Source organism: Salmo salar, chromosome 02 (genome assembly GCF_965601325.2).
Source record: "Salmo salar chromosome 02, fSalSal1, whole genome shotgun sequence".
In the NCBI taxonomy this organism is placed as follows: Eukaryota; Metazoa; Chordata; class Actinopteri; order Salmoniformes; family Salmonidae; genus Salmo; species Salmo salar.
Genome location: NC_138292.1, coordinates 34,457,955 through 34,483,652, shown reverse-complemented (window position 1 = coordinate 34,483,652; position 25,698 = coordinate 34,457,955). Strand labels below are relative to the sequence as shown.

Here is a 25,698-nt window from a genome sequence, read left to right as displayed (position 1 = left end):
AAATAGTATACTGTATACGCAAAACACTGTGCAATATACACATGCTATATTATGCAGGACCGATTTGCAGTTCTACTTCCGGACAACTAAACGGTTCTGCCGATACCCATTTATCTTCATATTTATATAGAAGAAACTTGTCTGTAAGATCTTACCCTGCCTGTGTATCCGCCTGCGGGAGCACCATATCCAGGATAACTCATTTCTAAGAATGAAAAGAATAACATTGTGATACCAACTGGCAATAAAGTATCCCCTTCCCTGACTTGCCCTTCTTTACATACAAGGGGAGTGTCGGATGTCTTGCTTTACAATAAGCAATGGGAGGGATGAACTTGAATTTTAGGCTGTTGTCTTTGGAGACCTTTATTTGGAGTAAAAGAGTGGATCTAGTTGAACAGAAGTCAAAGTATAAACGTTTACCAGAGTATGTTTTGTTAACATGAAATGAACACTCGAGAAAGTAACTGGTATATTCCAGGCACATTCGAGTGTTTTAAGTTTCATTGAGGCGCTCAACGCACTATTTCCTGATTGACCTTGCATTAACATGTGACCAGCTGCCTGCCAATCATGTGACAGTAATACTTGTCAACGAAGATAAATACAATGCTGACTGCATTCCTCTAAGTAATAAAGTAATACTATAGATAGGATTAGTACTTATAGTAATAGATTTGCATATAGTGCCGATTTTTATCTCACATTTTTAAACAAGTGAATATGATGCCAAATTGTGAGTTGTCTCAATTGTTAGTGTCTTACTATTGTGCTAAACAACATTATTTTCACCAGGCCAACCATTGCATTGTGCATTGTATTTTGTGTATATATTATGTGTGAGTGTGCATGTTCCTAATGCTACTGCACAGCATTAACTGTCCCACAGGCTAATAATGTTGTATTGTATTTGTGTTGTATTGTAATACAGTAAGACCACCAAGAGTCATCATTACATCATTACACAAGCAGTGGCGGTTCTAGACCATTTCAACTGGGGGGGCCAAGCTGGGGCCAGTTGTACTGTTAGAGGAGCCAGTTACATTAGACGTTATTGTTGTCATATTGTTTTCTTCACTGCATTGCAGGCATTAGCAGGCAAAAGACCATGTTTATAATCATCATCGTTGCCACTGTCTAATAACGGATGTAAAAAAAGAACGATAGAAAAAATGTGTTATGTAAAAATTATTTCATACTCCACATTTAGGGGGGCCACAAGGGGGTCCAAAAGCTGTTCTGCGACTGACCCCCCCCCCCCCCCCCCCCCTCCCCAAAAAAGCTGTTCTGCGACTGACACCCCCCCCCCCATCCCAAAAGCTGTTCTGCAACTGACAGGATCAGAGGGCACTGCTGTGGAGCCCATGCACAAATCTGGCTCATCTCTAGCCTCTAGACCTGCTATTATCAACTAGGGAATCAAACACGCAAAGTTATTCTTCTTTGCTTTGGTATACAGTAGAAGCCCTGATTGAGATGTATGGACAGAACCCTAAATGGTTGTGGTCGAACGGGGAGCCTCTACGCCACCACAGGCACCTGGGCAGACTTGGCTCAGCAACCCTGAGGCAATGGGAGGATGAGGAAGAAGGAAAAGAGGAAGAACATGCAATTTGGACCAGGGAGCATCCAGCAATCTGTTGCTATACTACAAGTAAGAGTGAGGTGTATGAGTTAAAAGTGAGAGAATATTGCAGGCTCATTGCAAAATAGTACAGGGGACTTTCATTGCTTGTCTGTTTCAACCCTGATTTAGGTTTGTTTTCAAGTGGCATGCCTTGTTGTCTTGGGGTAAACAGGGTTTATGCTAGTTTGTATCAATTAACATTATGTTTTCCCAATGCTGCTATTCTGACTTTGCTTACCTACCACTCCCTCCGTGCTTGCCAGTGTGGGCAGATGACTTGTGACTAAGAGCCTTGCCCAAACTCTGCAGGCCCATTGGCAGGCCAAAGAGACAGCAGGACCAAACACGTGATACAACAACAGGCTGCAACAGAACAGCACACAATCTTCCATCCTACCTTACGTCATTCCCTTCTCACCACACCTTACTATTATCGCTCCTCCATCTCTTCCCTTCCCCATCCAGCCTTCTATCTCCTCTCTTTGCATTTCTTTATCCATGTTTCAGTCTTCATCTCCCCTATTCCCATGTCTTTGTATGCTCATTAAAGTGCTATCCAACATATAGACATAATGCCATTTGCTTGGTTTCTCCATTCACTTGAATCCCTTTAGACATCATCAATGGTATGAACAGGAATAGCTTTTTGTCAAATGTTCTTAGGTTCTCTCCCCTGTGTCTTCAGATGGCCATGGCCTCACCCAAGAGTGTGTTCAGAACCACTGGGGCTGGGCTGGTACCGAGAGTCCCTTTGGCCCTGTCCACACAGACCTAGTTAGCATTCAAAGCCAGACTGACACAGGGCTAGATGCCCCTGAAATGTGGATGGATGTCCCCCCACACCAGCCCTCCTTGGCTGGTTCTGATGGAGAAGAATCATCCCAGCATTGTTTAGGCAGTCAATGGAGGAGCCACAGGACAGAGGGCCATGGCTGTGTTTGTGTGCATGGACCAAGTGAACCAGGAAGATGTTGCCACAGTTGGGCTGGTTCCCCTCTCTTCAATTTTGCAAGTAAGTGTATGTGTCTGTTTATGTGAAAGAGGGTCATTCTTCTCTAAGGTGATCCAGCATGGCTGCTATGTCGTTTTTTCTCTCTAATCAAATACTTCTGTTTCCCAGTGAGGAAGACAATAATGGTAGGAGTCGAGGTGGAAATAGTGGAGGAAGTAGCCTATGAGGACACAGAGACAATTGAAGTAATGTAAGTAGTTAAATGATTCAAGGTCATGGTTTATTTACACATTGCTGAAGTACATAAACATAAAGTAGGGCTATGCAGTAGCTAATGTTTGTATGTCTTTCTTTTTAGATCAGGAGTCTATCCAAATTATTTGATGGAAACCATATTGCTGCACGATGACCAGCTTTTCCCCACCTAAACCTGCATTCCTTCAAAAGTTGTTTGCAAGCGAACTTTGTGTGTTTTGAAATGTCAGCCTTTTCTTTTGAATGTATTTGACATTTATTTAAATGTAGTTTAAATACCATTTAAAGGCCTTTTATATGCCAGTGTTATGTGAGGTTACATTAATCAATTTTTTTACCCAATAAAATAAGAAACCCTTTGCTTGTTGTCTTGATTTGAAATTCTAATGAAGATATAGTATATGTAACTTCCAAGACCGTCTGACAGTCTATACTTGTTTTGTCCGTCCAGTGCTCCAGTACTCTGCTCAAGTATGGCAAGTCTCACAGCCCACCAACACAACCAACTTGAGAAGATCCAACGACATCCTACCAAAATCATCATGGGCACCACCTACACCTCTGCATGCAATGACCTGGGCTTGCAGTCCGTGGAGTCCCACCGCACACACCACTGCAGATCATTTGTCCAGAAGCTTGCAAAATCCCAGCAACAAATAACGTTAGCTGCCTCAGACGATAGATAGGACATGTCCGTGTCAGATCTACCCATCGAATCCTTCCCCCTATTCGGACTGACAGATACTACAACAGCACTATGCCTTACTTTGTGAAGCTGCTTAACTGTAATATTTTATACTACATCTCATGTTTTATTTGATGTACTTACTTACGTAGGCCTATGTATGCTGCAATGCAGCTTTTAGCGACAAATGTGTACAATTAAAAACTAAACCTTACATTCATTTTGATTCTTCTAGAATGCACCTCAGTCAGGCTTACGTCATCTACGTGCGCCACACAGCTAACGCTGTTAAAATGCGGCAGTGGTGCTGAACAACGTTCGAAAATCTGCATATCCAATATAGGTCGGACATGAACTAGTCAAATGTAAGGAAACCCCTTTTAATGTAAACACAATTTAGATTTTACCTGACTACGACATGTGCGATTCACCAGAAAATCAAACGCTCCAGGCTCGTCTGCGAAGTTTGGAAGAGTTGACGGAGTTCACCGAGAACTGCCAGAGACAACTGAATGAGCTGTTCGAGACGCTGGGATGGAGACAGGACCTGGACAACGGCTCAGTTCAGGTAGGTTAGGAAGCTAGTTAGCTATATTTATTCAACTGCTCAGATACGATGGGTGGTTCTCCTAGTCCTGAAAGCGCGGCGTTCTTTATAGGACTAGTTCACCCCATAATCAATGTTTTCATAACGTTACCTGAGCTAATATCCGAAAATCCATATTTAAAATGTGCACCATCTTGTGAATGTGTAGCTAGATAGATATGAGGCCTCCAAATAAATGGGAAAACCATAGATGATGGGAGATTCTTTAAGTCTCTGTATACATGACATGCATGCTACAACAAGCAGAGATGAGATTATAACTTGTAAATGACCTTCCACAGGAGCCGATGGAGGTGTGCCCCTATGACCCGAACCACAGAGTGCCAAGTAGGAGCATGGAGAGACACAAAGCCACCTGCCAACTCAGCCAGATGGGATACTCCCATGAGGAACAGGTTATAGAGCTATACTGTATCACATATGCACACACACACATACTCTAATGAAATATCAACTGAGCCATCAACACCTTTTGGTGTAGCTTGTCATTAGGGTAAGGAGTTTTTCCTGACCATAGGGTCAGACCTAGAAAACTGGACCCTATAACTAGAGCGGCCCAAAGTGGTGAAGTCAAATGATCAGGAAAAACTCTCCACCCTAATTATGCAACAACCTATCTGTTAACTAGCAACTCATCAGAACACACACACACACACACCCCTTTCTATTCCATTTTACACACCGGTAATCCCAGTTCACAGGCCTCATAAGACCGTCAGTGTGGGAGTAATTAATGATCCTCATATTGAAATTGTCTATGATGAGGCTCTAATGATCTATGATGAGGCTCTAATGATCTATGATGAGGCTCTAATGATCTATGATGAGGCTCTAATGATCTATGATGAGGCTCTAATGATCTATGATGAGGCTCTAATGATCTATGAGGAGGCTCTAATGATCTATGATGAGGCTCTAATGATCTATGATGAGGCTCTGGCTCTAATGATCTATGATGAGGCTCTAATGATCTATGATCTATGATGAGGCTCTAATGATCTATGATCTATGATATGTAGCCTTCCCTGTAGCTCAGTTGGTAGAGCATGGTGTTTGCAACGCCAGGGTTGTGGGTTCGATTCCCACGGGGGGCCAGCACAGAAAAGAAAAATGTATGAAATGTATGCATTCAATACTGTAAGTCGCTCTGGATAAGAGCGTCTGCTAAATGACTAAAATGTAAAAAAAAATGTAAAAATGTATAGGGCTGGGCAGTATACTGTATTTTACTATATACCAGTATTGATGCATGGACCGGTTTGGGTTTTTACTTTGCCTTCTATAACGGTATTTGAACGTTTGGTTTGTTAATTGTGATACGCCGTGTGTAATGTCAATTTTTATAGTTTACTTCGTTACTTGAGTCATCTCTCTCCGCTCCCTCTCTCCGTGCCACTTTCCACACAGACCTAGCCACGCCCCCTGTCACTCAAGGAGCGCGTTTGAAGTTCCTCAACCACGAGACGCTTGAGTTCGGTCTGCATGGTCAGCGCAGCACATGCAACAATGTTGATGACAACAACAATGCTGTTTTCACTTTGCTTCTTAATATAGCAAACAGCTAGTTTGTATTTTCTTAGCAAGTTGCCCTAAATCTTGTGAGACTCTTAATTGTTAGTCGCTAATAGCTAGCTAATAAATGTACTGAGTAAGAGCAAACGTAGCTAGCTAATACAGCCTGACTGTATCAGTGATGGTGTAGACCTAAATCAGCATGTTTGTGCCACCGTATCTTCTAAATCAAAGAGGAATATGCAAAGCAAGACTATGTTCGCTACATGAAGTAGCTAAGAGAACATGCAATGTAGCCAAAGCTTTTTGGGTCCGCTAGGAAACACATATCGAAACTTTAGTTCCTACCCTGTCACAATAACTCCTCCCTGGCATTTTAATTCATTGTCGTCTCAAGCATCACTGTATTCAAAGTGCCCACTATTGTATTCTAACTATAGAATTAGAATAGTCCTTCCATTTCCATGATTCCTGCTTGCTACTGCACTTCCCGGTGGCTCAGTTGGTAGAGCATGGTGTTTGCAATGCCAGCATGGTGTGTGCAACGCCAGGGTTGTGGGTTCGATTCCCACGAGGGGCCAGTACAAAAAATAAAAAATGTATGAAATGTATGCATTCACTACTGTAAGTCGCTCTGGATAAGAGCGTCTGCTAAATGACTAAAATGTAAAAGTTATTATGTTCTTAAAAGCTTTTCTAAAAAGTAAACTCCTTTCCTTTCCCAAGGCTGAGATGTATGACCCCTCTATGTGTTATGAGAATACCAGCATTACCAGCTTCACAATGGGTGAGTGTCACACTATTCCACTGCGAGGTGAATCTCAACTTAATGTAATAGCCAAAATTCCCTGGACTGACCCTGGGTTGGGGAAGCCCAATGCTTGTCTCATATCTTTCTTTGTGTTCTGCCTCACCTGTAGACAAACACACACAGCAACAAGTGATTCTACAAGCAAGAGCAAGTGCACCGTCAATTAGGACAGAGGGACTGTACAGCCAAAGTAAGGTCATTACACCCTTACATTAGTGTTAGGTCACTGATAAAACCCTATGCTTGTATTCATGCCCCACAAAATATTTATGCTTTTATTCTTTTATTCTTTAATGGTCATTTCACCAAAGAACAACCAATGTTTCGATTTCTCTTACCAAGCTCGTAGGTCTTCAGTGCCTTCCCCATGTCTAAAAAGGTCTCCATTAACAAGCATTAATTCATTACAAACACGGCTAAATATGGTGGCTGTTGGTTTTTATTTTATGATCTAGTTTCTTTGAGTTTGTCATCTGTACATGTTCTGTGTTTTGTTTTCAGTGACAGGGGTGAGTAAATACAGGAGGTTCTTCCCTCGTTCAGGCTTACTGATTACGTGCAGTATCCTTTTAATGCCATATCCTTTCAAACATGCTGCCGCTGTTGGCGGCATTACACACATGTACACACACGTTTTCCCTGTACGTGTTGGGGAAAGGCCTTTACTCTTTTTTAGCCCTTTAATACTGAAGGTGTGAGTGATCATCTCAATGTGATCAATGTGTTCTTGAAAGCTTTTGAATTAGTGACTTCTCATGACTCTATCTGTACTCTGTTGTAGCATGTGAGTGTGTTTAAAGCCCTTTTCATTGTACTGCAGGTGAATACTCCACAGATCCTTCAGAAGTTCCTCAGAACCACAAGCGAACTATCTGTGACCTTACTGTGGCAGACCGACTGGCTCTTTTTGATCATGTGACAAGGGAAGCCAGCCAACAGAAGGATCAAGCTGTTGCAACCAACAACGAGGACCTCTATGTTGATTTGGTGGCCAAGCTCAAAAAGGGTAGGCCTATAAACATTAACTATTGAGATCAGTAGTATGGTTTAAACCAATTTTCCTATGAATTGCTCCTCTAAATTAATTCCAGTGAGTCTGTTGTGTTTGCTTCTGTTCTTCAGGTAACGATCAGAACGAGCACAAGTCTCACCTGGAGCTGATGGCTGAGATGAGGGACTACAAGAGACGGCGGCAGTCTTACAGAGCAAAGAACGTCCACAACACCAAGAAGTCCTACACTGAGGTGTGTGGGGGTGTGACTGTTTCAATAGAATGTTAATGTTAGTGTGTGTTATATCTGGCTATGTTTTTCATGAATCCTGCAGGTGATTCGGGAGGTAATTAATGTTCACTCTGTTGAACTGTCCAGTCAGTGGAAAGAGGAGGAGAGGAAGGAAGAGGTTAGAGAGTCCAAAAACGCCCCTCACAGGTAATCCAAAAATGGTCTTCTTACCTACATGATGGCTCATACAAAATCCAATTAGTACTGTAATACTTATCTGAGGCGCATGTAAAAAATAAAATAAAAACTGACTCCACTGAACTGTTTCTCTCAGGAGAAGGTCTGAGGACAGGCGGTCTGCCTCCACAGAGTCCCGCCAATCTCATGTCAGCTCCAGGGATGGACACGGCTCCCACCACAAACGCCACCACAGCAAAGACCCCAGCCCAGAGCAGAGCCAGGAGCGCAGCCGAGAGAAGGAGAGCAAGAAGAAGAGAAAGAGGTGAGTCAGAGTAGTGGATTGACTGAATATCATTGTCTCATGCATTCAAATCTGACAGTGTTTTTGTATGAAGTCACCATCAAGGCTGGTTGCAGACATTTAGTGGTTGATGAATCCTTTGGCTGTATATATGTTTGGTGAATTGAATGTGTGTGGACATTCGTAGGGATTCCTGCTCGCCGGATGAGAGACCTCATGATCGGAAGAAGAAAAAGAAGAAGAAGAAGAAAAAGGAAGAGAAGTGATTTTCAAGTTTAGTACTTTGGCTTGGAAAACCAGAGATTAGGTCAAGGAGCCAACCAAAGCTATGTTCCAATGTTCATAATAGCGTACCACTCAGAATGCACGCCTTCATACTAAGTGTGCCCAATTCATGGCTTCATACTAAATGGTATGCGTGTGTCGATATTGTAGTTTGACTCACAGACAAATCTTTCTTTGATGTAATCTAATGATGATATCTTAAAGCAACAGTGCAGCTCTAAACATTTGTCTTAACCTGAGAGGTTATTAAATGCCTGTTGTTATTAGATTACAGAATGTAAATAAACTGTTAGAACATGATTCTCGGAATTCTGTTGTACATTCAGAATTACCCCTGTATTTGACTCACTTCCAAAAAAAAGTTTGATGTTTAAAGTTAAACAACATTGTGTTTGAACTTTGAATAGAGAATAAAAGCTTCATATGTGTACTGTAATGATCATGGTCATAATCTGTGTGTAAAAGCTTTTGTGTGTATGATGGCCTTTATTTAGAAGTATTCAGAGAACCAGAAAAATGACTTCCGTTGATAAGCCACAATTACTTGAATTCATGGATGACTTCCTTTTTTAACAAGTACTCTGCATAAACAATTGTCAATGTCTTTCCATATTGCGACTTGAAATAGTCAGAAAAATCTATACATTTCCATTAGATAAATATATTCATGTAATAATTTAGGTGTAAATGGCCCCGCCCAGGCCAACCCTATTGGTTGAGGCCCCTCAGGGCAGTTTGTGCATTTCTCAGTGTCTACTGTATGGAATGTTGGACAGGAGTGTCATAGCTGGCACACTTTTACCAGCAGGTCAAAAGGACACAGAAGGTCAGGCCTGGAGTCAATGTGCATCTGCAGTCTTTAATGATGGGGTAAAAATACTTTTCAATATCTGTCACAAGACTATTCAATTGGTACTGAGTTTGATCACCTGTTAAACCGTTACTTTAAATTGGTATTCAATTCATTATCAGAATGTCAATAGATTTTTTTTGGACTGAATGACTGTAGAATTGACCTTAACCTTCACTGTACTACTTGAACATAGCTCCAAATGTCAACTTGTGAATGGTTTTAGTTATTGGGGTATTCACCACCTGCAGAACTGTGTCAGTCTACTGAAATGCTCACAACAAAATGGACCCTGCGCTAGTCTCCTCATCTCTATTTTAAACCCCGTTCTCTGTATTTATTATATTCTCCTTACTCTGTCAACCCTCTCTTCTCTCTCTCCTGTCTGGGTCTCAGCCCCTGTGTGTATTTGGGGTTAGGGTTAGACTCAGGTATTTCTCACCCTGTCGAGGAGAAGAGGCTGCCTGAGAACCTTATGGATACCTGAGAGAGGGAGAGCAAGGGAAAGGAAGGGGAACCAGTGCTGTGAGTGGGGAGCGAGAATGCTGTAAGGAGCACAGTTCAGGGAGGAAATAAACTGGGCTTTTCTGTCTTTATTTAAAATAAACCTGTGGACTATCCGATACGTTGAGTGAGGGTCTGGTCTCAGTGGATTATACAGAACCAAACAGACAGAACCAGCACCATGGGAGGCCCCAGGGTGAAGGTAAGCAAGCAGAGCAGGGACTACGGTCTAAGCAGGTTTCTGAGATGTTGCTATGCCAGGTTCTGGATGTGAACTCTGTGTTTGGTCCAATAGTGTAGTGTGGTTCTTGGGCCTAGGTTCTCTGGTCCGCAGGTGGTGTATTTAGTGATGCTGGATTGGGGAACCTAATCTAACTATTGGTTGTGTAATGATGCGGTAATGAGGGTTTATTTTTGGTACTGTGTGAGAGTGTATTTGACATGGACTGATTTGTGAGCATAAAGAAACCTAAATATACATTGGTGTTTAAATGAATACTATGTGACCAATTTTCAGGATGATTAGCCTAGTGGGTCACATGCAGCCCCTAACAGTGTTTGAGTTCCCTCTGAATTATGGCTAGTTAGGAGGTAATTACTTTAGTTTGTACGTTTCTCAGGAATGTGCCGATTTGACTTTATTTACCCTACAGAGCACTCCACTGCACACAACAGCAAGTCAACCGACAAAGCTTAAAACCTTACAACTTTGAGAGGTGATTTTGTTGTTTGACAGTTTGGGTAAATGTATGTTTTTTTGTTAACGGTAGATAAATATAAATTAACAATATCAAATTTGCATCATTCAAGAAGTCCAGGATCTCAGTTTACACTGGATACAGATGGAAGCAGTTGCTTTTCTTCTTGTTGCAGCAATTCTTTGTGGATAGTGTATTACTATTCAATGAATAGTGATTATATTGGAGAATTAGTCTAAGTAAGGAAGCTTTTTTCATGACTACTAACTGTTCAAATGGAAGGATTAGGGTTAGTGGAGGTGTGCAGTCTGTATCCCACACTGCACCTCAGTGTCCCAGGGGGCCTGGAGGTCGGTGGGGATCACCGATTTACACCACCAGGCAGACGTATGGCATTGCAAAGCATTCTGGGTACTTGTCCAGGTAATGTATGGAATACTCCAAATCAATTGGTTTATTTCAACAGATAGACTAAATTATCTGTGTTATCATTGAGTACCATTTGTCATGTATACACTGACATTTATTTATTGCTCAGGTGCTCTTATTCATTGTCTTTTAATAATGTATTTAAGTCCATTATAGACTACTGCACAAGTGTTTTATTGATGATGTCCTCTTTGGAGTTTTGAATAAAAAGCTGGAAATGGCATGGATGGAAAGTGGTGGACTCATGGTGGACAGACGGCTGCTTGACATCACAGCAAACAGAGAAAAGGCCTTTTACTGTCTCAGAGGAGTGGGATGAAGAGAGCCTTTAGAGTACAGAGAAAGTGCCCTGGAATGTGATAAGGGCCTGAGAACTGCTGTGGCTCAGCCTGTGGTTTTACCCTAACAAAGAGCTTTTTGAGCTTGTATTTCTCATCTCCATCTTGTTCAAGGCACAGATGAGCTCTTGCCTAAATCTACAGAGCATAATACAACCCTATCACCTGGGTGGCTGATCCCTGCAGAATCTCCTCCCACATGTATCATGTCATGTGACATGCAATAGGCTGCTGTTAATCCAAGGATATGACTTCAGTTTATTGGCCCATTTTCTCTCTGGAAAATAAAAACATGGTACTCTATTTTTGGACATGATTTAGCCATATGGCTCAATACCAGAAATGTAGGCTTCGTGACATGTTCCAGTGTGTCTTTTAACAAATATTTACCCAATTTTCCAGCCAACTACCCAACCACAGACCATCTTTGGTCATCTCCCCTAATAACATATAGCCTTTTCTAGTGATGGTCTGATAGGCCACCTTGCAGCCCAATTTTTTTTTCAACAACCCCAAGCAACAACTCCAGAAATTGTTGCTTCTGTGAATTCATTTTGAAGTAGGATACACACACTTGCTGCTTGTCATACAGTATACAGTTTTATGAAAAAAAAGTTCGCATTTTTCTTATTTAGCAGATTAATCATAGGCCTAGTAGGTAGGCTTAAATGTAGACATTTAGCCTACTCCAACTGTAGCCTAGGCTTACTGCAGGCCTATATGACATATGACTATAGACCTTACAGATGTCATATTATGATTGATATGAAATCTGATGTTTGTCAAGAAATTAGTCAAATATAGACCATATAAATGTTGAATATTATTCATATATGTTACATAGCCTACAAGTGGGCAATTAATACATGTCTGGAATGCCTAGACAAGAAAGCAGGGTCTTGAGTTGAAGGAGTTATGTGCGTAAACACCACCAGAGGGCGATATAGCAGACATTTTAAAAGGGCTATGATAATTGGGTATAAAACGTTCTTAGTGATCCATTAGCCCTCATTAGCCTAGACGTCTACAGTCCCCTAATTTTTCGTCCTCAAAACATGTATTAATTTAACGAGTTAAAAGTGTAACGAAATAAGAGCGCATGCAGGCTATTCATTTTGAGCAGAGAGGTCTTCCATCTCCCAACAAAGGTAGGTCTTCCAGCCATTACCTTTTGTTTATCTTTATAGCGGCGACGAAATAGGCTACAGCCTACATGGTCGTTTTAACCTTGCTTTGTTTTCCCCGCCTTTTCTACAGGTGTCGGTTATCTCGCCGCTGCTCGTGCTCCTATTGTGCATCCTCCCCTCCCACGCGCAGGACGAGTACTCTGGTTACCACTCAGGTGAGCTGCCTGACGTGCACTATTAGCACCATTAGCCTTCGCGCCAATAGCTACTGCAAATTATCCACATTTTTAGAGGTAAGCAAAAACAGTAGGTTATATCTTGATTTTATTTCAGTTGACCTAGATTGTGGTTAAAATGTATAGACTTATATTCTCATGTCACCACAATGAATCATTTTTGATAATTGTGTACAAACATTACATTGGTTTATCTATCTAATAACCGGCTAATTTGTTTTGTAAACAGACTATCATTTTACTGGGGAGGTTTCAGGCTTGTTCAATTATTGTTTCAGGCTTTTTCAATTATTGTTTTGTGTCATATTAGGTGATGAACACACCTATGAGGGCTCCTTGGTCGACAACTATGAGCATTCAGGATACCCACAACCAGGTAATAACTACAACATAGCAAAGTCCCTTCCTCTAGTCAAAAGCCAGAGTTTGGTCCAAGCCTTCAAGAACCCCTTTATGCCTCCTCCAAATGGCTTATATGCATCAACAAACCAAAGCATTTTTCATGAATAATGTGAATTGCTGGTGGGAACAATGTCTGTCCCCACCGCAACACAAAAATACTTAAATACTTGGAACATTTCATTGAAATACTGTAGAATTCCATTAATTCCTATGGAGGACTGCTCCTACTGGGGAGTGCCAATATGGCTGACCTGTGGCTTCAAAGCCTCTCAATGGCCAATACATAGCATCAGCAATCCAGGGTTTGTATACATCATTGGATGGAAATCGACAGGTGTGGTCAGATTATAAAGTATTTTAATACCCACCTGGATCCAAAATATACACTGAGTGTACAAAACATTATGAACACCTTCCTAATATTGAGTGTGCACCCCCTTTTGCCCTCAGAACAGCCTCAATTCTTAAGGTCATGGACTCTACAAGCGGTCGAAAGTGTTCCACAGGGATGCTGGCCCATGTTGACTCTAATGCTTCCCACGGTTGTGTCAAGTTGGCTGGATGTCCTTTGGGTCGTGGACCATTCTTAATACACACGGGAAACTGTGGAGTGTGAAAAACCCAGCAGCGTTGTAGTTCCTGGCACAAACCAGTGCGCCTGGCACCTACTACTATACCCCGTTCAAAGACACAGGAATCTTTTGTCTTGCTCATTCACCCTCTGAGTGGCACACATACACAATCCATGTCTCAATTGTCTCAAGGCTTAAAAATCCTTCTTTAACCTGTCTCCTCCCCTTCGTCCACACTGATTGAAGTGGATTTAACAAGTGACATCAATAAGGGTCATAGCTTTCACCTGGTCAGTCTGTCATGGAAAGAGCAGGTATTCTTAGTGTTTTGTACACTCCGTATAAGTACACTAGGTGTACAGTCAGACACTAACTACTACTACAGTACAAACTCTATGGTATGATGCTACCTTTGACATGAACTAACCTGTAGAATGCAAACATTTCCCTCTCACTTGCCTCACTTAAACCCCTCCACCGCTCGACATTCCTCGCTGGCAGAGGAATACCCACCGGAGCACACTCACAGCTATGAGGAGCAGCAACCCTCATCTGGATATGACCCCTATGCACCAGCCCCCACCAGCGTGAGCATGATCACAGAGGACTCGTACCCCTACACCACCACCACACAGGTGAGGGGAAGTCAAGGGGTAAAGTATGTTATGTGTAATGTTTAGTAATGGCATGTCATGTAACATTGTGTTCTGTCATGTAATGTGATATCATGTTATAACTGCAGGTGCCATACGAGCAGGAGCCCTACTACGAAGAGTCGCTCCAGGCCCCTGGTGGTGGGGAGGCTTCTCTGGGGGAGGAGGGGCCAACAGACTGTAACTGTGAGCCAGGAGAGCCAGGGTTCGCTGGGTTTGCCGGGCCCAAGGTAGGACGAAGACTCTAACCTAACGCTCAACGCCATGCAAATGGAATTTAGAACCTTATAAATAGCAAACATCCATGCACTTTGCTGATTAACTTCTATGGGCTAGCGTCCCACCCTAGTCAACAGCCAGTGGAATCGCGTGGCGCGAAATACAAATACCTCAAAAATGCTATAACTTCAACTTCTCAAACATATGACTATTTTACACCATTTTAAAGACAAGGCTCTCGTTAATCTAACCACATTGTCCAATTTCAAAAAGGCTTTACAGCGAAAGCAAAACATTAGATTTTGTCAGGAGAGTTCCCTGCCAAAAATAATCACACAGCCATTTTCAAAGCAAGCATATATGTCACAAAAACCAAAACCACAGCTAAATGCAGCACTAACCTTTGATGATCTTCATCAGATGACACTCCTAGGACATTATGTTATACAATACATGCATGTTTTGTTCAATCAAGTTCATATTTATATTAAAAAACTGCTTTTTACATTAGCATGTGATGTTCAGAACTAGCATACCCACCGAAAACTTCCGGTGAATTTACTAAATTACTCATGATAAACATGACAAAATACATAACAATTATTTTAAGAATTATAGATACAGAACTCCTTTATGCAATCGCTATGTCAGATTTTAAAATAGCTTTTCGGCGAAAGCACATTTTGCAATATTCTGAGTACATAGCTCGGCCATCACAGGCTAGCTAATTTGACACCCACCAAGTTTGGGGCTCACTAAACTCAGAATTACTATTAGAAAAATTGGATTACCTTTGCTGTTCTTCGTCAGAATGCACTCCCAGGACTTCTACTTCAACAACAAATGTTGTTTTGGTTCCAAATAATCCATAGTTATATCCAAATACCTCTGTTTTGTTCGTACGTTCAGGTCACTATCCGAAGGGTAACGCGCGAGCGCATTTCATGACCATTTTTTTTTAAATATTACATTACCGTACTTAGAAGCATGTCAAACGCTGTTTAAATCAATTTTTATGCTATTTTTCTCGTAAAATAGCGATAATATTCCAACCGGGCAACGTTGTATTCATTCAAAGGCTAAAAGAAAAAAATTGAGAAGTCTCGTGACCGCACATCTCAGACTCACTGTCCCCAGGCTGACCACTTACAAACTCTGCTGCTGTACTTTGCCCAGAGACAGCAGACACCCCATTCCACTTTCTGGCGGCTTTAGAGAGCCAATGGAAGCCTTAGAAAGTGTCATGTTACAGCACAGATGCTGTATTTTCGATAGAGATGCAACAGAAGGACAACAAATTGTCAAACAGGGCACTTCCTGTATGGAATCTTCTCAGGTTTTGGCCTGCCATATGAGTTCTGTTATGCTCACAGACACCATTCAAACAGTTTTAGAAACTTTAGAGTGTTTTCTATCCAAATATAGTAATTATATGCATATTCTCGTTTCTGGGCAAGAGTAGTAACCAGTTTAAATCGGGTACGTTTTTTATCCGGCCGTGAAAATACTGCCCCCTAGCCCCAATATGTTAATACTGATTAAATTGCATTTGTATAGCATTCACTGGGTCCTTAAGTGATTTGCATTGTATGGCGGAAACTCACCCCATCCACCACCATCCTGTGGTATCCTTCTGTTTTCTGGACTAAACAAAATATCAGTCTGTCTGTGTGTCTCTGTCTGTCTGTCTGTCTATCTGTCTGTCCATCTAGGGAGCCAGAGGACTGCAAGGTAAAGATGGCTTCCCTGGGGCTCAGGGACGGGAGGTGAGTGTTAATTGCTGTATAATCACTATATCAAATTCATAGTGCATGCCAAATTACACCCTCCATTGTGCTTAATCAATGAATCACTGCTCATATCCCTATTGGAGGAATGTTGTTGATATTGTTCCTGTGTGTTGTGTTCAGGGGTACAAAGGATTCAAAGGAGTTCTAGGAAGAGGAGGAGACACAGGGCCTGAGGTGAGGAAGTGAAAAAGTAAAATAAAAGACCTCACCCAAATCAGCCTTAGACACTATCCAACTCCCTAAGCGAGGGCTTGAACCCAGGTTGCCCAACCCCATGGCAAACACGCTTGCCACAACCTCAAAAGAGAAACAGTATTTCCCTGGGAGGAATGTTTGTAACTACAAAGTCTGGCATCAACATTACACTTGAACTTGACTCAACAGCTGTATTGACTTTTGCCATCTCTACAGGGTGAATCCGGGCCTGATGGGGAGGACGGTGCCTCTGGTTTCTCTGGAGCCCAGGTAAGTAAGAGGCCTCCAGAGGATATCACAGATGTAATGTATCTCTCTTTCATTGTTTTGCTCTGATCTGTTTCTATGCTCTGGTCTAAATTCTGCGACATTGCACAAGCAATGTAACTTTTTCTATATTGATTATGGCCAGTAGATGGTGATCTCTTTATTATTCAGAACTGGAGAGTGGCACTGTTGTGTAGTTGAGGTGAGAGGCTGAGCTTCAACAACTATGATCACCCTTTCTCTTTATCATTCTCTCTCTTGGTCTGTACTTTATTCCATTCTTTTGCACCTTGTCTCTCATTCTTTCTCTCTCCTACAGGGCTTGCCTGGTCTTCCTGGCGATCTAGGTGAGACTGGGGTGCTAGGACTGAAGGTAAAGACCCTTCCTCAAAACCAGACCGGCATCATACAAAATATGTATCACATAAAACAAAATCACCCTCTACCTAAAAAGCCATTATAACCCCATATCAAAAACAGTGTGGCCCTTCACAAAATCTTATTCGAATGTTCACTAATAACAGCCCAAGCCGCCATAATGTTTGACTAAAGTTTAAACCTACAAGAAACAGCATGACATCACATAAAACCCCTGTTATACCACCGAGAACCAATATGACATCACAGGGAACCAGTATGACATCAAGGAATTCCAAAATGACATCACAGAGTGCCAGTGTGACATTACAGAGAACCAGTATTGCCACGGTCAAGACAACTTGGAACTCAGAAACTCTTAAAAACTTGTTGTAGAATGATGAGGTCCGAGTTTTCCACTTGGAAAATATCAGAATTGACCAACAGGAAGCGCTACGCAAAAAACATAGGTACATTTTAACTCCGAGTTTCCAAGATTCTGAGTTGTCTTGAAAGCACCATAAGACACCACAGATCACTAGTATGACATAACAGAGAACCAGTCTGACACCACACAATTCAGTTTGAATCCCCATAGATGCAGTATTGAGGTCAATCGAACCTGACCAAAACAATGGATTTGCCATGGAAACGAGTGGGGGAAAGGGCCATGGGGGAAAGATCCTGAAACTTTTCACTGCCCGTAGCAAAAATATCCTACATTTAACCTATTGTTTATATGTGTATTTCACACTATGGTGAGGTAAAAATTGGAGTATAATGGTTTTATGGATGTCAACCCCAACACATGTTCATGTCATCGTCACCAATCAACTGTATTACAGTTAAAAATGACTTTGACTACCACCACCGATTTCAGTATGCTAGCTATGCTAACCAGCTTAAACGAACGGAAGTTAGCATTTAGCAGTCACTTCTAAACCTGAAAAGGGACAACTTGTAAATGTTATACAGAGAAAACAGACAAATATATCCAAATCGCATCTAAGTAACCACATTGACCCTGTTATGAATATCCACTTTGTTGGATCAGAGTTGATGAATGTGTGCCAATATGGTCATTTGGAATGGCTTGCATTTCATTGACTTCTTTACCGTATCCATCAGGTAAAACCTGCAAAAAGGTATGACATTATAGACCCCCACTGTACCACAGAGATATCACAGAGTACCAGCATGACATCCTAGAATACCACTATACCATCACAAATATCAGCTAATTACACCAAAAAAAATCTTAATTGACAATTTGAAACTGTCTCTATGCCTGAGTGTGTTCCTTATCCTCAACAGGGTGACATCGGTATGGAGGGGCCACGCGGAGGAGTCGGGGTAATGGGTGAGACTGTGAGTATTGACACAATGCAGCTGTTATGTTTTGTAGGTAACCATATGTGGTTTGATATCAGAGATTTTATTTCAATTAATCTCAAATAAACAAGTAAACAATCCATAGGTTATTATTGTGTAATTACCATTGTACCATGGATTTTCTAAGGAAATCCACTACCTGGTCATTTCTGTAGCGTAAAATAAAGTGCTTCCTCAAATGAGTGTAAGGAAATTTGATACAAAATCCCCAGCATGTTTCTGTCTGGCCCTACTCATGTGTTTAGTTCTTTGTCTTTTTCTAGGGTCCATTTGGTGAGGCAGGGCCTGGTGGTCCTGATGGAACTGGAGGTATCAAGGTAAACATGGTGGCCACCACAACTCAACACTATCCAATCACAATTGTTGCCACCACTCAGAGTTGCTACCACAACTCAGCACACACTGTCTTCTCAACATGCTCAAATCAATTCTTCACTTCGCTCCTTACACAGCTTTCACTAGAAGCAATACAAGACTTTATGATGTGAAAGCCTCAAACAGGCTATGTGATGTGATCATTTCCATTTAACAAATAAACAACATACAAGTTATTGTTATTTGTTCTGGCCATGTTGAGACATTTTTTTCCCCCAACCTTTCTTCTCAGGGATCAACTGGAGCAGAAGGGAAACAGGGTCCTGAGGGAACAGAAGGGGAAAAGGTAGCGCCATTCAACCTCACTTTGTGACCATGGTTAAACCGTGGTTGAATAACTATTTATTTTTTTATCTTATGACTTCAACTTCCATTTCCCCTGTCTAAAATGTCTTCCATCTCATCCTTTCTCTTCCACAGGGTCAGATTGGAGCACCTGGATTCTCAGGAGACCATGGGGAGATGGGCTATAATGTAAGATGGATGTCTGTGTATCTGTCACACCATTCATCTCACTGGAATCGGTGGCCAGTAATAAACGGGTCCTGAACATCTCTAAAACTAAGAGCATTGTATTTGATACAAATCATTCCTTAAATGCTAGACCTCAGCTGAAACTGGTAATTTTCTATTTATTTTACTAGGCAAGTCAGTTAAGAACAAATTTTAATTTTCAATGACGGCCTAGGAACAGTGGGTTAACTGCCTGTTCAGGGGCAGAACGACAGATTTGTACCTTGTCAGCTCAGGGTATTGTAATGATTTTGTTTAGAGAAGTAGCGGAGTCAGGCGCAGGACACAAGGATGAGTGCAAACAAACGTGTTTACTCAAAAAACCACAATCAAAACTCTCCCACAGCAAAATAACAGGGTTGGGAGAAACACCTCCAACAACCACAAAACAGGGAACAATCACGGACAAGACAAACAGGAAAGCCAGAGGGTTAAATAATGAACATAATCAGGGAATCATAAACAGGTGTGTACAATTAAGACAAAACCAAACAAACAGGGAAACATAGATCGGTGATGACTAGTAAGCCGGTGACGTCGACCGCCGAACGAACAAGGAGAGGGGCCGACTTCGGCGGAAGTCGTGACAGGGATTTGAACTTGCAACCTTTCGGTTACTAGTCCAACCCACTAACCACTAGGCTACCCTGCCGAATGCTGTGGATGTTGAACAAGTTGAGGATACTAAATTACTTGGTGTTACCTTAGATTGTAAACTGTCATGGTCAAAACATATAGATTCAATGGTTGCAAAGATGGGTAGAGGTCTAGCCGTAATAAAGAGATGCTCTGCTTTTTTGACACCACACTCCAAAAAGCAAGTTCTGCAGGCTCTAGTTTTGTCTAATCTTGATTATTGTCCAGTAGTGTGGTCCAGTAGTAGTGTGGTCCTGCAAGGAAAGACCTAGTTAAGCTGCAGCTGGCCCAGAACAGAGTGGCACTTTTTGCTCTTAATTGTAATCAGAGGGATGATATAAATACTCTGCATGTCAGTCTCTCTTGGCTAAGAGTTGAGGAGAGACTGACTGCATCCCTTCTTCTTTTTATAAGAAACATTAATGTGTTGAAAATCCCAAATTGTTTGCATAGTCAACTTACACACAGCTCAAACACACACACACTTATCCCACCAGACATGCCACCAGGGGTCTTTTCATAGTTCTCAAATCCAGAACAAATTCAAGAAAACGTACAGTATTATATAGAGGCCTTATTGCATGGAACTTCCTTCCATCTCATATTGCTCTAATAAACAGCAAACCTGGTTTCCAAAAATAGATAAAGCAACACCTCGCGGCACAATGCCTCTCCCCTATTTGACCTAGATAGTTTGTGTGTATGCATTGATATGTAGGCAACGTGTGCCTTTTTAAAAATGTATGTAGTTCTGTCTTTGAGCTTTTCTTGTCTAATGATGTTCTGTATTATGTCATTATGTTTCATGTTTTGTGTGGACCCCAGGAAGAGCAGCTGCTGCTTTGCAATAGCTAATGGGGATCCTAATAAAAATACCAAATACAAACAATACCATTTGGACCTCTTGTTTGTCCTTCTCTACAAAGACTATGTTATTCCCTACATGGAGGGAGACCATTAATCCTACTAACATGCTTTTTCTTTCTGTGTTTTATAGGGGTATCCTGGAGAGCCAGGAGGCAGAGGAGAGACCGGTCACAAGGTATGTTTAGGGGGAGAGGAGTAGTGTTGTTTTCACAGAAAGTACTGTGGTTGCTTTCAAAAGTTATTGGCCCTTACTCTTCACAGAAACTACTCTGTTTCCCCCCCAAAAAATGGTGTGTTTATGGGTGTTTTCCCTAAACTGCATACTGTTCTTTTCACTGAAGGTTTTGCTATTGTTGATTTCGTGAGTCATGTGGCTGTTAAACACTTTTGGCCATAACTATAGCATGTCCTCTATGTGGGAGATTGATACTGTAGTAGCAATGTCTCCCTTGCTCTCTTCTCTTCCAATGTCAGTTTTTTTTGTATCTCTCTCTTTCCTCTCTCTCAGGGTGACCAAGGCCCAGGGGGCATGCCAGGCAGTGACGGGGAGCCTGGAGAGGATGTGAGTATCAGTATGATAACCACAAAATTAGTAATAAATAGATAAGGAATCTGTTGATGGGATTTCTCCTAACAAACTACATTTACTGTTTATTTTCCAGGGTCCTCTTGGAGTTCCTGGGGTGATCGGCTTTCCTGGAGAGTTTGGACAAAAGGTAAAGTGAAGGAGAATTGCATGCTGGGTATCAGGATGACATCATCACAATGGCTGAGATGTATAATCCAAACATTTCTAGTTGACCTGTTCTGGTGTTATGACATGGATGTATTTTGTTATATTGTACAGTACATTTATTCAAATCAAATGTTATTTGGCACATGCGCCGAATACAACAGGTGTAGACCTTACCGTGAAATGCTTACTTACAAGCCCTTAACGAACAATGCGGTTTTAAGAAAATAAGAGTTAAGAAAATATTTACTAAATAAACTAAAAGTGGACATGTACTTTTAATACTTAAATGAATACTTTGTGAATAATGGCCAGTCTTCCCTCTTAGGGCGCGAGAGGGGATCGTGGTGTGAGGGGACCTCTTGGGAGAGTAGGAGCTGGGGTAAGACAGGCTTTATAAACTGGGTGGTTCGAGCACTGAATGCTGATTGTTTGACAGCCGTGGTATATGAGACCGTATACCATGGGTATGACAAAACATTTATTTTTACTTCTCTAATTATGTTGGAAACCAGTTTATAATAGCAATAAGGCACCTCTGGATTTTGTGGTATATTGCCAATATACTACGGTTAAGGGCTGTGTCCAGGCACTCAGCGTTGCGTTGTGCTTATGAACAGTCCTTGGCGTGGTATATTGGCCGTATACCACACCTCCTCGGGCCTTACTGTTTAATTATAACCACTACATGAGGTGCTCTAATCTCAATCACATGTGCACAGTAGACTACAGATCACAGTACATAAACTGTCACTTCCACATTCCTCAGTAAATTCCCCTCAGTGTTGTTGTTAATTAGATGTGAATTCCATGTTACTTGAGGGTTTTGTGTGGGTGGACAGACAGCTATGTGATATTGTTGACAGTCAAAACAAGGAAGTTAACAGATATGTTGGTAAAGTCCCTGAAAACAACAGATCTGTTGGTAAAGTCCCTGAAAAGGTTTCAGTGTCAGGTAAAAACAAAAATGGTCATGCTGGTTTTAGTTAAAAACCCCAGCATAACTGTCAGAGATGTTATGACAAGAGTACCATGTATCTTGTTATATGTTTAGACAATTAAGGATGATCTGTCATTGGAAATTCAACAAAATTCCTGTTTTTGAACAAAGGTTCTCATTCTAAAGTGTGTGTGTACAGTATTTGCAGCAGTTTACCTATATGTATTTCATATTATAGGGGCCTCAAGGAGAGAGAGGAGATGCAGGAGTTCCAGGGAAACCAGGACCTAAAGGCCTGCAGGCTCAGCCTGTGTGTATATGTCATTACTCAAACATTGTCATTACCACTACAATTATCATCACTTTTGATGATTATGTAATTGTTGATTTAATGCTTTGTTTCTAGGGAGCCAAAGGGGAGCCAGGTCCCGATGGTGGGAAGGTAACCTTTTATTTACGTTCCCCATCAGACTGCTAAATTACCAATCCGTTTCTCACAGTTAATCAAACACACACACACACCAGTAAGTGAAAGTGGATATGTATTGGTGATCTGCTGTTTATGTTTGGGTCTTTCCTTTGTGACTGATAAGCTGTAAAAAGCAGTCCTATCATTGCCATGGGATCTTACTGAGTCATCTCACATGCTGATTGCTCCTTCCTCAGGGTGGGGTTGGAAGAACCGGAGTGAAGGGAGGGAAAGGAGACAAGGTAATCATGTGACAATGCCGAGGCAACGTCACTCACGTCTCTACTTCCTGTTTCCATTGATGTAGTGGGACTGATTTTCTTCTTACTAAAAATGCTTCTGTTCCTCTTTCCAAACAGGGAAGTTTTGGAGCACATGGTGACAAAGGACAGGTTTGTATACTTCATTCTGTGAATGTATGAGTTTTTTTCACCCTAACTCATTCTATGTCACATAGAAACCACAATACTGGCACCATAGGTTGTTCCTAGATGACAGCAGACACAACAGCACATACTGTACAGTGTTGAGTTCCTGTTACATTATAAAATCCTAATAGAACTGTTTTAATTAGGTAGAAGTATTGAGAAGTAAATTATTTGATTAGGTAGAAGTATTGAGATAATTGAGTTTAAATCATGGCTTTCTGCATTCAGTGACTGAACAGTGTCCCCCCTCTCTCTGTCTCCCTCCTTCCCCTCATCTCTGAATGGCAGCAAGGGGAGAGAGGTACCATTGGCCCTGATGGCATTGTTGGACAAAATGGACCCCCCGGCATCCCAGGCTCCAGAGGAGAGCCAGGTCCAGGCGGTGACCTGGGCGTCAAAGGTGGCTCTGGACCTAAAGGAGTGCCAGGTGCCCCTGTGCGTATCAGGGTCTCCCCCTTATTTTACATTGACCCATATCTAGCAATAACTTTTACTGATTGATTGATTGATTGATTGATTGATTGATTGATTGTTTACTTGCTTGGTTGATTGATTGCCTGTTTTTTAACCTCAGGGCCCTGGGCTGACAGATGAGCAGGTATTGCAGCTGTGTAAAGGAGTGGTGACAGCCCAGATCTCCCAGTATGCAGCTTCCATCCGGGCCAAGTGTTCCCAAGGCTGCCCCATCAACAACCGCACACTCATTGGGCCGCCCGGAACCAGGGGACCAACTGGAGAATCAGGCAAACCCGTGAGTCACACATCCCCCAAACCAACCCCTATCTACTAAGGAAAGCCTTTATTCCAAACGATGATACGTTCTGTTGACCTCTCTCTCTCTCAGGGTAAAGCGGGCAAAGCTGGAGTCAAAGGAGCCAGGGGCATCCAAGGGGACACAGGAGTGGATGGTCAGAAGGGGGCAGAGGGGGAAAGAGGTATGTACTCCAATTGTCTTAGTTCAACCAAACTTGATAACTGGTAAACAAAACTCTGATCACAAAGGCTCATTTCAAGTGAAAATTAGTGGAGCACCTTTGTAGTGTCATAGCTTCAGAGTTCACTCACAGGCTCTTTGTTTTACTCCACAGGTACAAAAGGTCCGAAAGGAAAGGGGGGTGAGCCTGGTAAAGGTCTGCCAGGACACGATGGGCAGCAAGGCCTCAGAGGTACACAATTGTTTACACTGGTGTGAAACTCTTAGGTCTACCTCAAAATTGCTTGTCTTAGAATTGTTGGAAAGTATTTGTAACTCACTTCCAGATTCACTTCAAAAGGGATTGTGTGGTTCTTATTCAACATTTATGTTAGCAGGAAGTCTTCTTTTTCAAGAGAACTGTTAAGACGCCAATTGTTTTATTTTTTTCCCTACAGGGCTGCCAGGCCACCCAGCAGAGCCAAATAACGGTATGGCAGGTCCCAGAGGGCCCCGTGGTTTCACAGGCGCTTTAGGCCAGCCTGGCATGGCGGGCAACGCAGGAGTGCCTGGCTTCTGTGAGGCACGGGACTGCAGCATTCACGCGCCTGTGATGCGCAAGGAGCAGGGCCTAGTGAAAGGACCCCGTGATCTAAGCCCCAAGATCTAACCCCAACAAGGAGTGAAGGGGTGAAGGAATGGTCCACGATGAGGGGTCATGTTGGACGGTCGCTCCATGGCAATGTTGGGGTTAATTCCATTCACATCTCAGCCAAACCAGGAATTGAAGTTGACATTGAGTTTTCAACTGGGAAATGACCAATGTGTACAGCGTTGATCTTTTTGAATTGAATGGTTAATTCAATTCCTGTAATGACTGCTATTGAAATGGAATTAATCCGAGCATTGTTCAATGTGGCTCACCAGTGTTGGAAGGGTTTGGTGGGACATGCTGGACTCTGCACAGGGAGATGAAGGCTCCCAATGAACTCTAATGTTTAGGCATAATTGATCACTTTTTTTTCTAGGTCAAACAATCCTTATGAATTTTTTATGCTAAAACAAAAAATTCAATTGTCTTCCTCCAAGCAAACCATAAGTAAAGGGGCTTGAGAAACTGGCTAAAAGAAATTGTCAGAAAATGAAAGTTGCATGTGTCTCTGGCTACCAGTCAGGTTTTGTTTTTGATATGATCAACAATGCTGCGCATACATTGAAAATAAAAATTGATGTAAATAATTTTGTAAAGTATCGCAAGTACATGTACTGTGTGTTCTGAAATATCACTGTTTTAGATAAATTCTGTCTTACTTTTCTTAAGATGAGTCCTCACTTTTTTTGTTGCCACAGTTTGAGC

At 41.9% G+C, this 25,698-nt stretch overlaps 2 protein-coding genes across 3 annotated transcripts; both read left to right on the top strand.

Moving 5' to 3' along the window:
- The first annotated feature begins 3,792 nt into the window (after positions 1-3,792).
- On the top strand, positions 3,793-8,874 carry snrnp48 (small nuclear ribonucleoprotein 48 (U11/U12)). Its single transcript, XM_014163225.3, has 9 exons — positions 3,793-4,087; positions 4,408-4,521; positions 6,365-6,425; positions 6,559-6,639; positions 7,270-7,455; positions 7,572-7,693; positions 7,776-7,879; positions 8,007-8,174; positions 8,341-8,874. Exons 1-9 carry the CDS (start codon positions 3,938-3,940, stop codon positions 8,417-8,419), a joined length of 1,065 nt encoding a protein of 354 aa, XP_014018700.2. The 5' UTR covers positions 3,793-3,937; the 3' UTR covers positions 8,420-8,874.
- An 845-nt stretch (positions 8,875-9,719) lies between these two features.
- On the top strand, positions 9,720-25,661 carry LOC106581283 (uncharacterized). 2 transcript variants are annotated; one of them, XM_014163249.3, is made up of 26 exons: positions 9,720-9,994; positions 12,515-12,599; positions 12,931-12,996; positions 14,096-14,229; positions 14,337-14,477; positions 16,179-16,232; positions 16,377-16,430; positions 16,668-16,721; positions 17,038-17,091; positions 18,390-18,443; positions 18,731-18,784; positions 19,075-19,128; positions 19,263-19,316; positions 20,989-21,033; positions 21,367-21,420; positions 21,521-21,574; positions 21,920-21,973; positions 22,770-22,841; positions 22,938-22,973; positions 23,198-23,242; positions 23,360-23,392; positions 23,717-23,863; positions 24,003-24,179; positions 24,273-24,363; positions 24,517-24,594; positions 24,800-25,661. In XM_014163249.3, the coding sequence occupies exons 1-26, from the start codon at positions 9,974-9,976 to the stop codon at positions 25,009-25,011; spliced, it is 1,977 nt and encodes a 658-aa protein (XP_014018724.3). In that variant the 5' UTR covers positions 9,720-9,973; the 3' UTR covers positions 25,012-25,661. The 2 variants fall into 2 exon arrangements, with proteins under 2 accessions (XP_014018724.3, XP_082818310.1); XM_082962184.1 differs by lacking the exon at positions 9,720-9,994 and having other exon boundaries at positions 12,591-12,677.
- Positions 25,662-25,698: the final 37 nt, after the last annotated feature.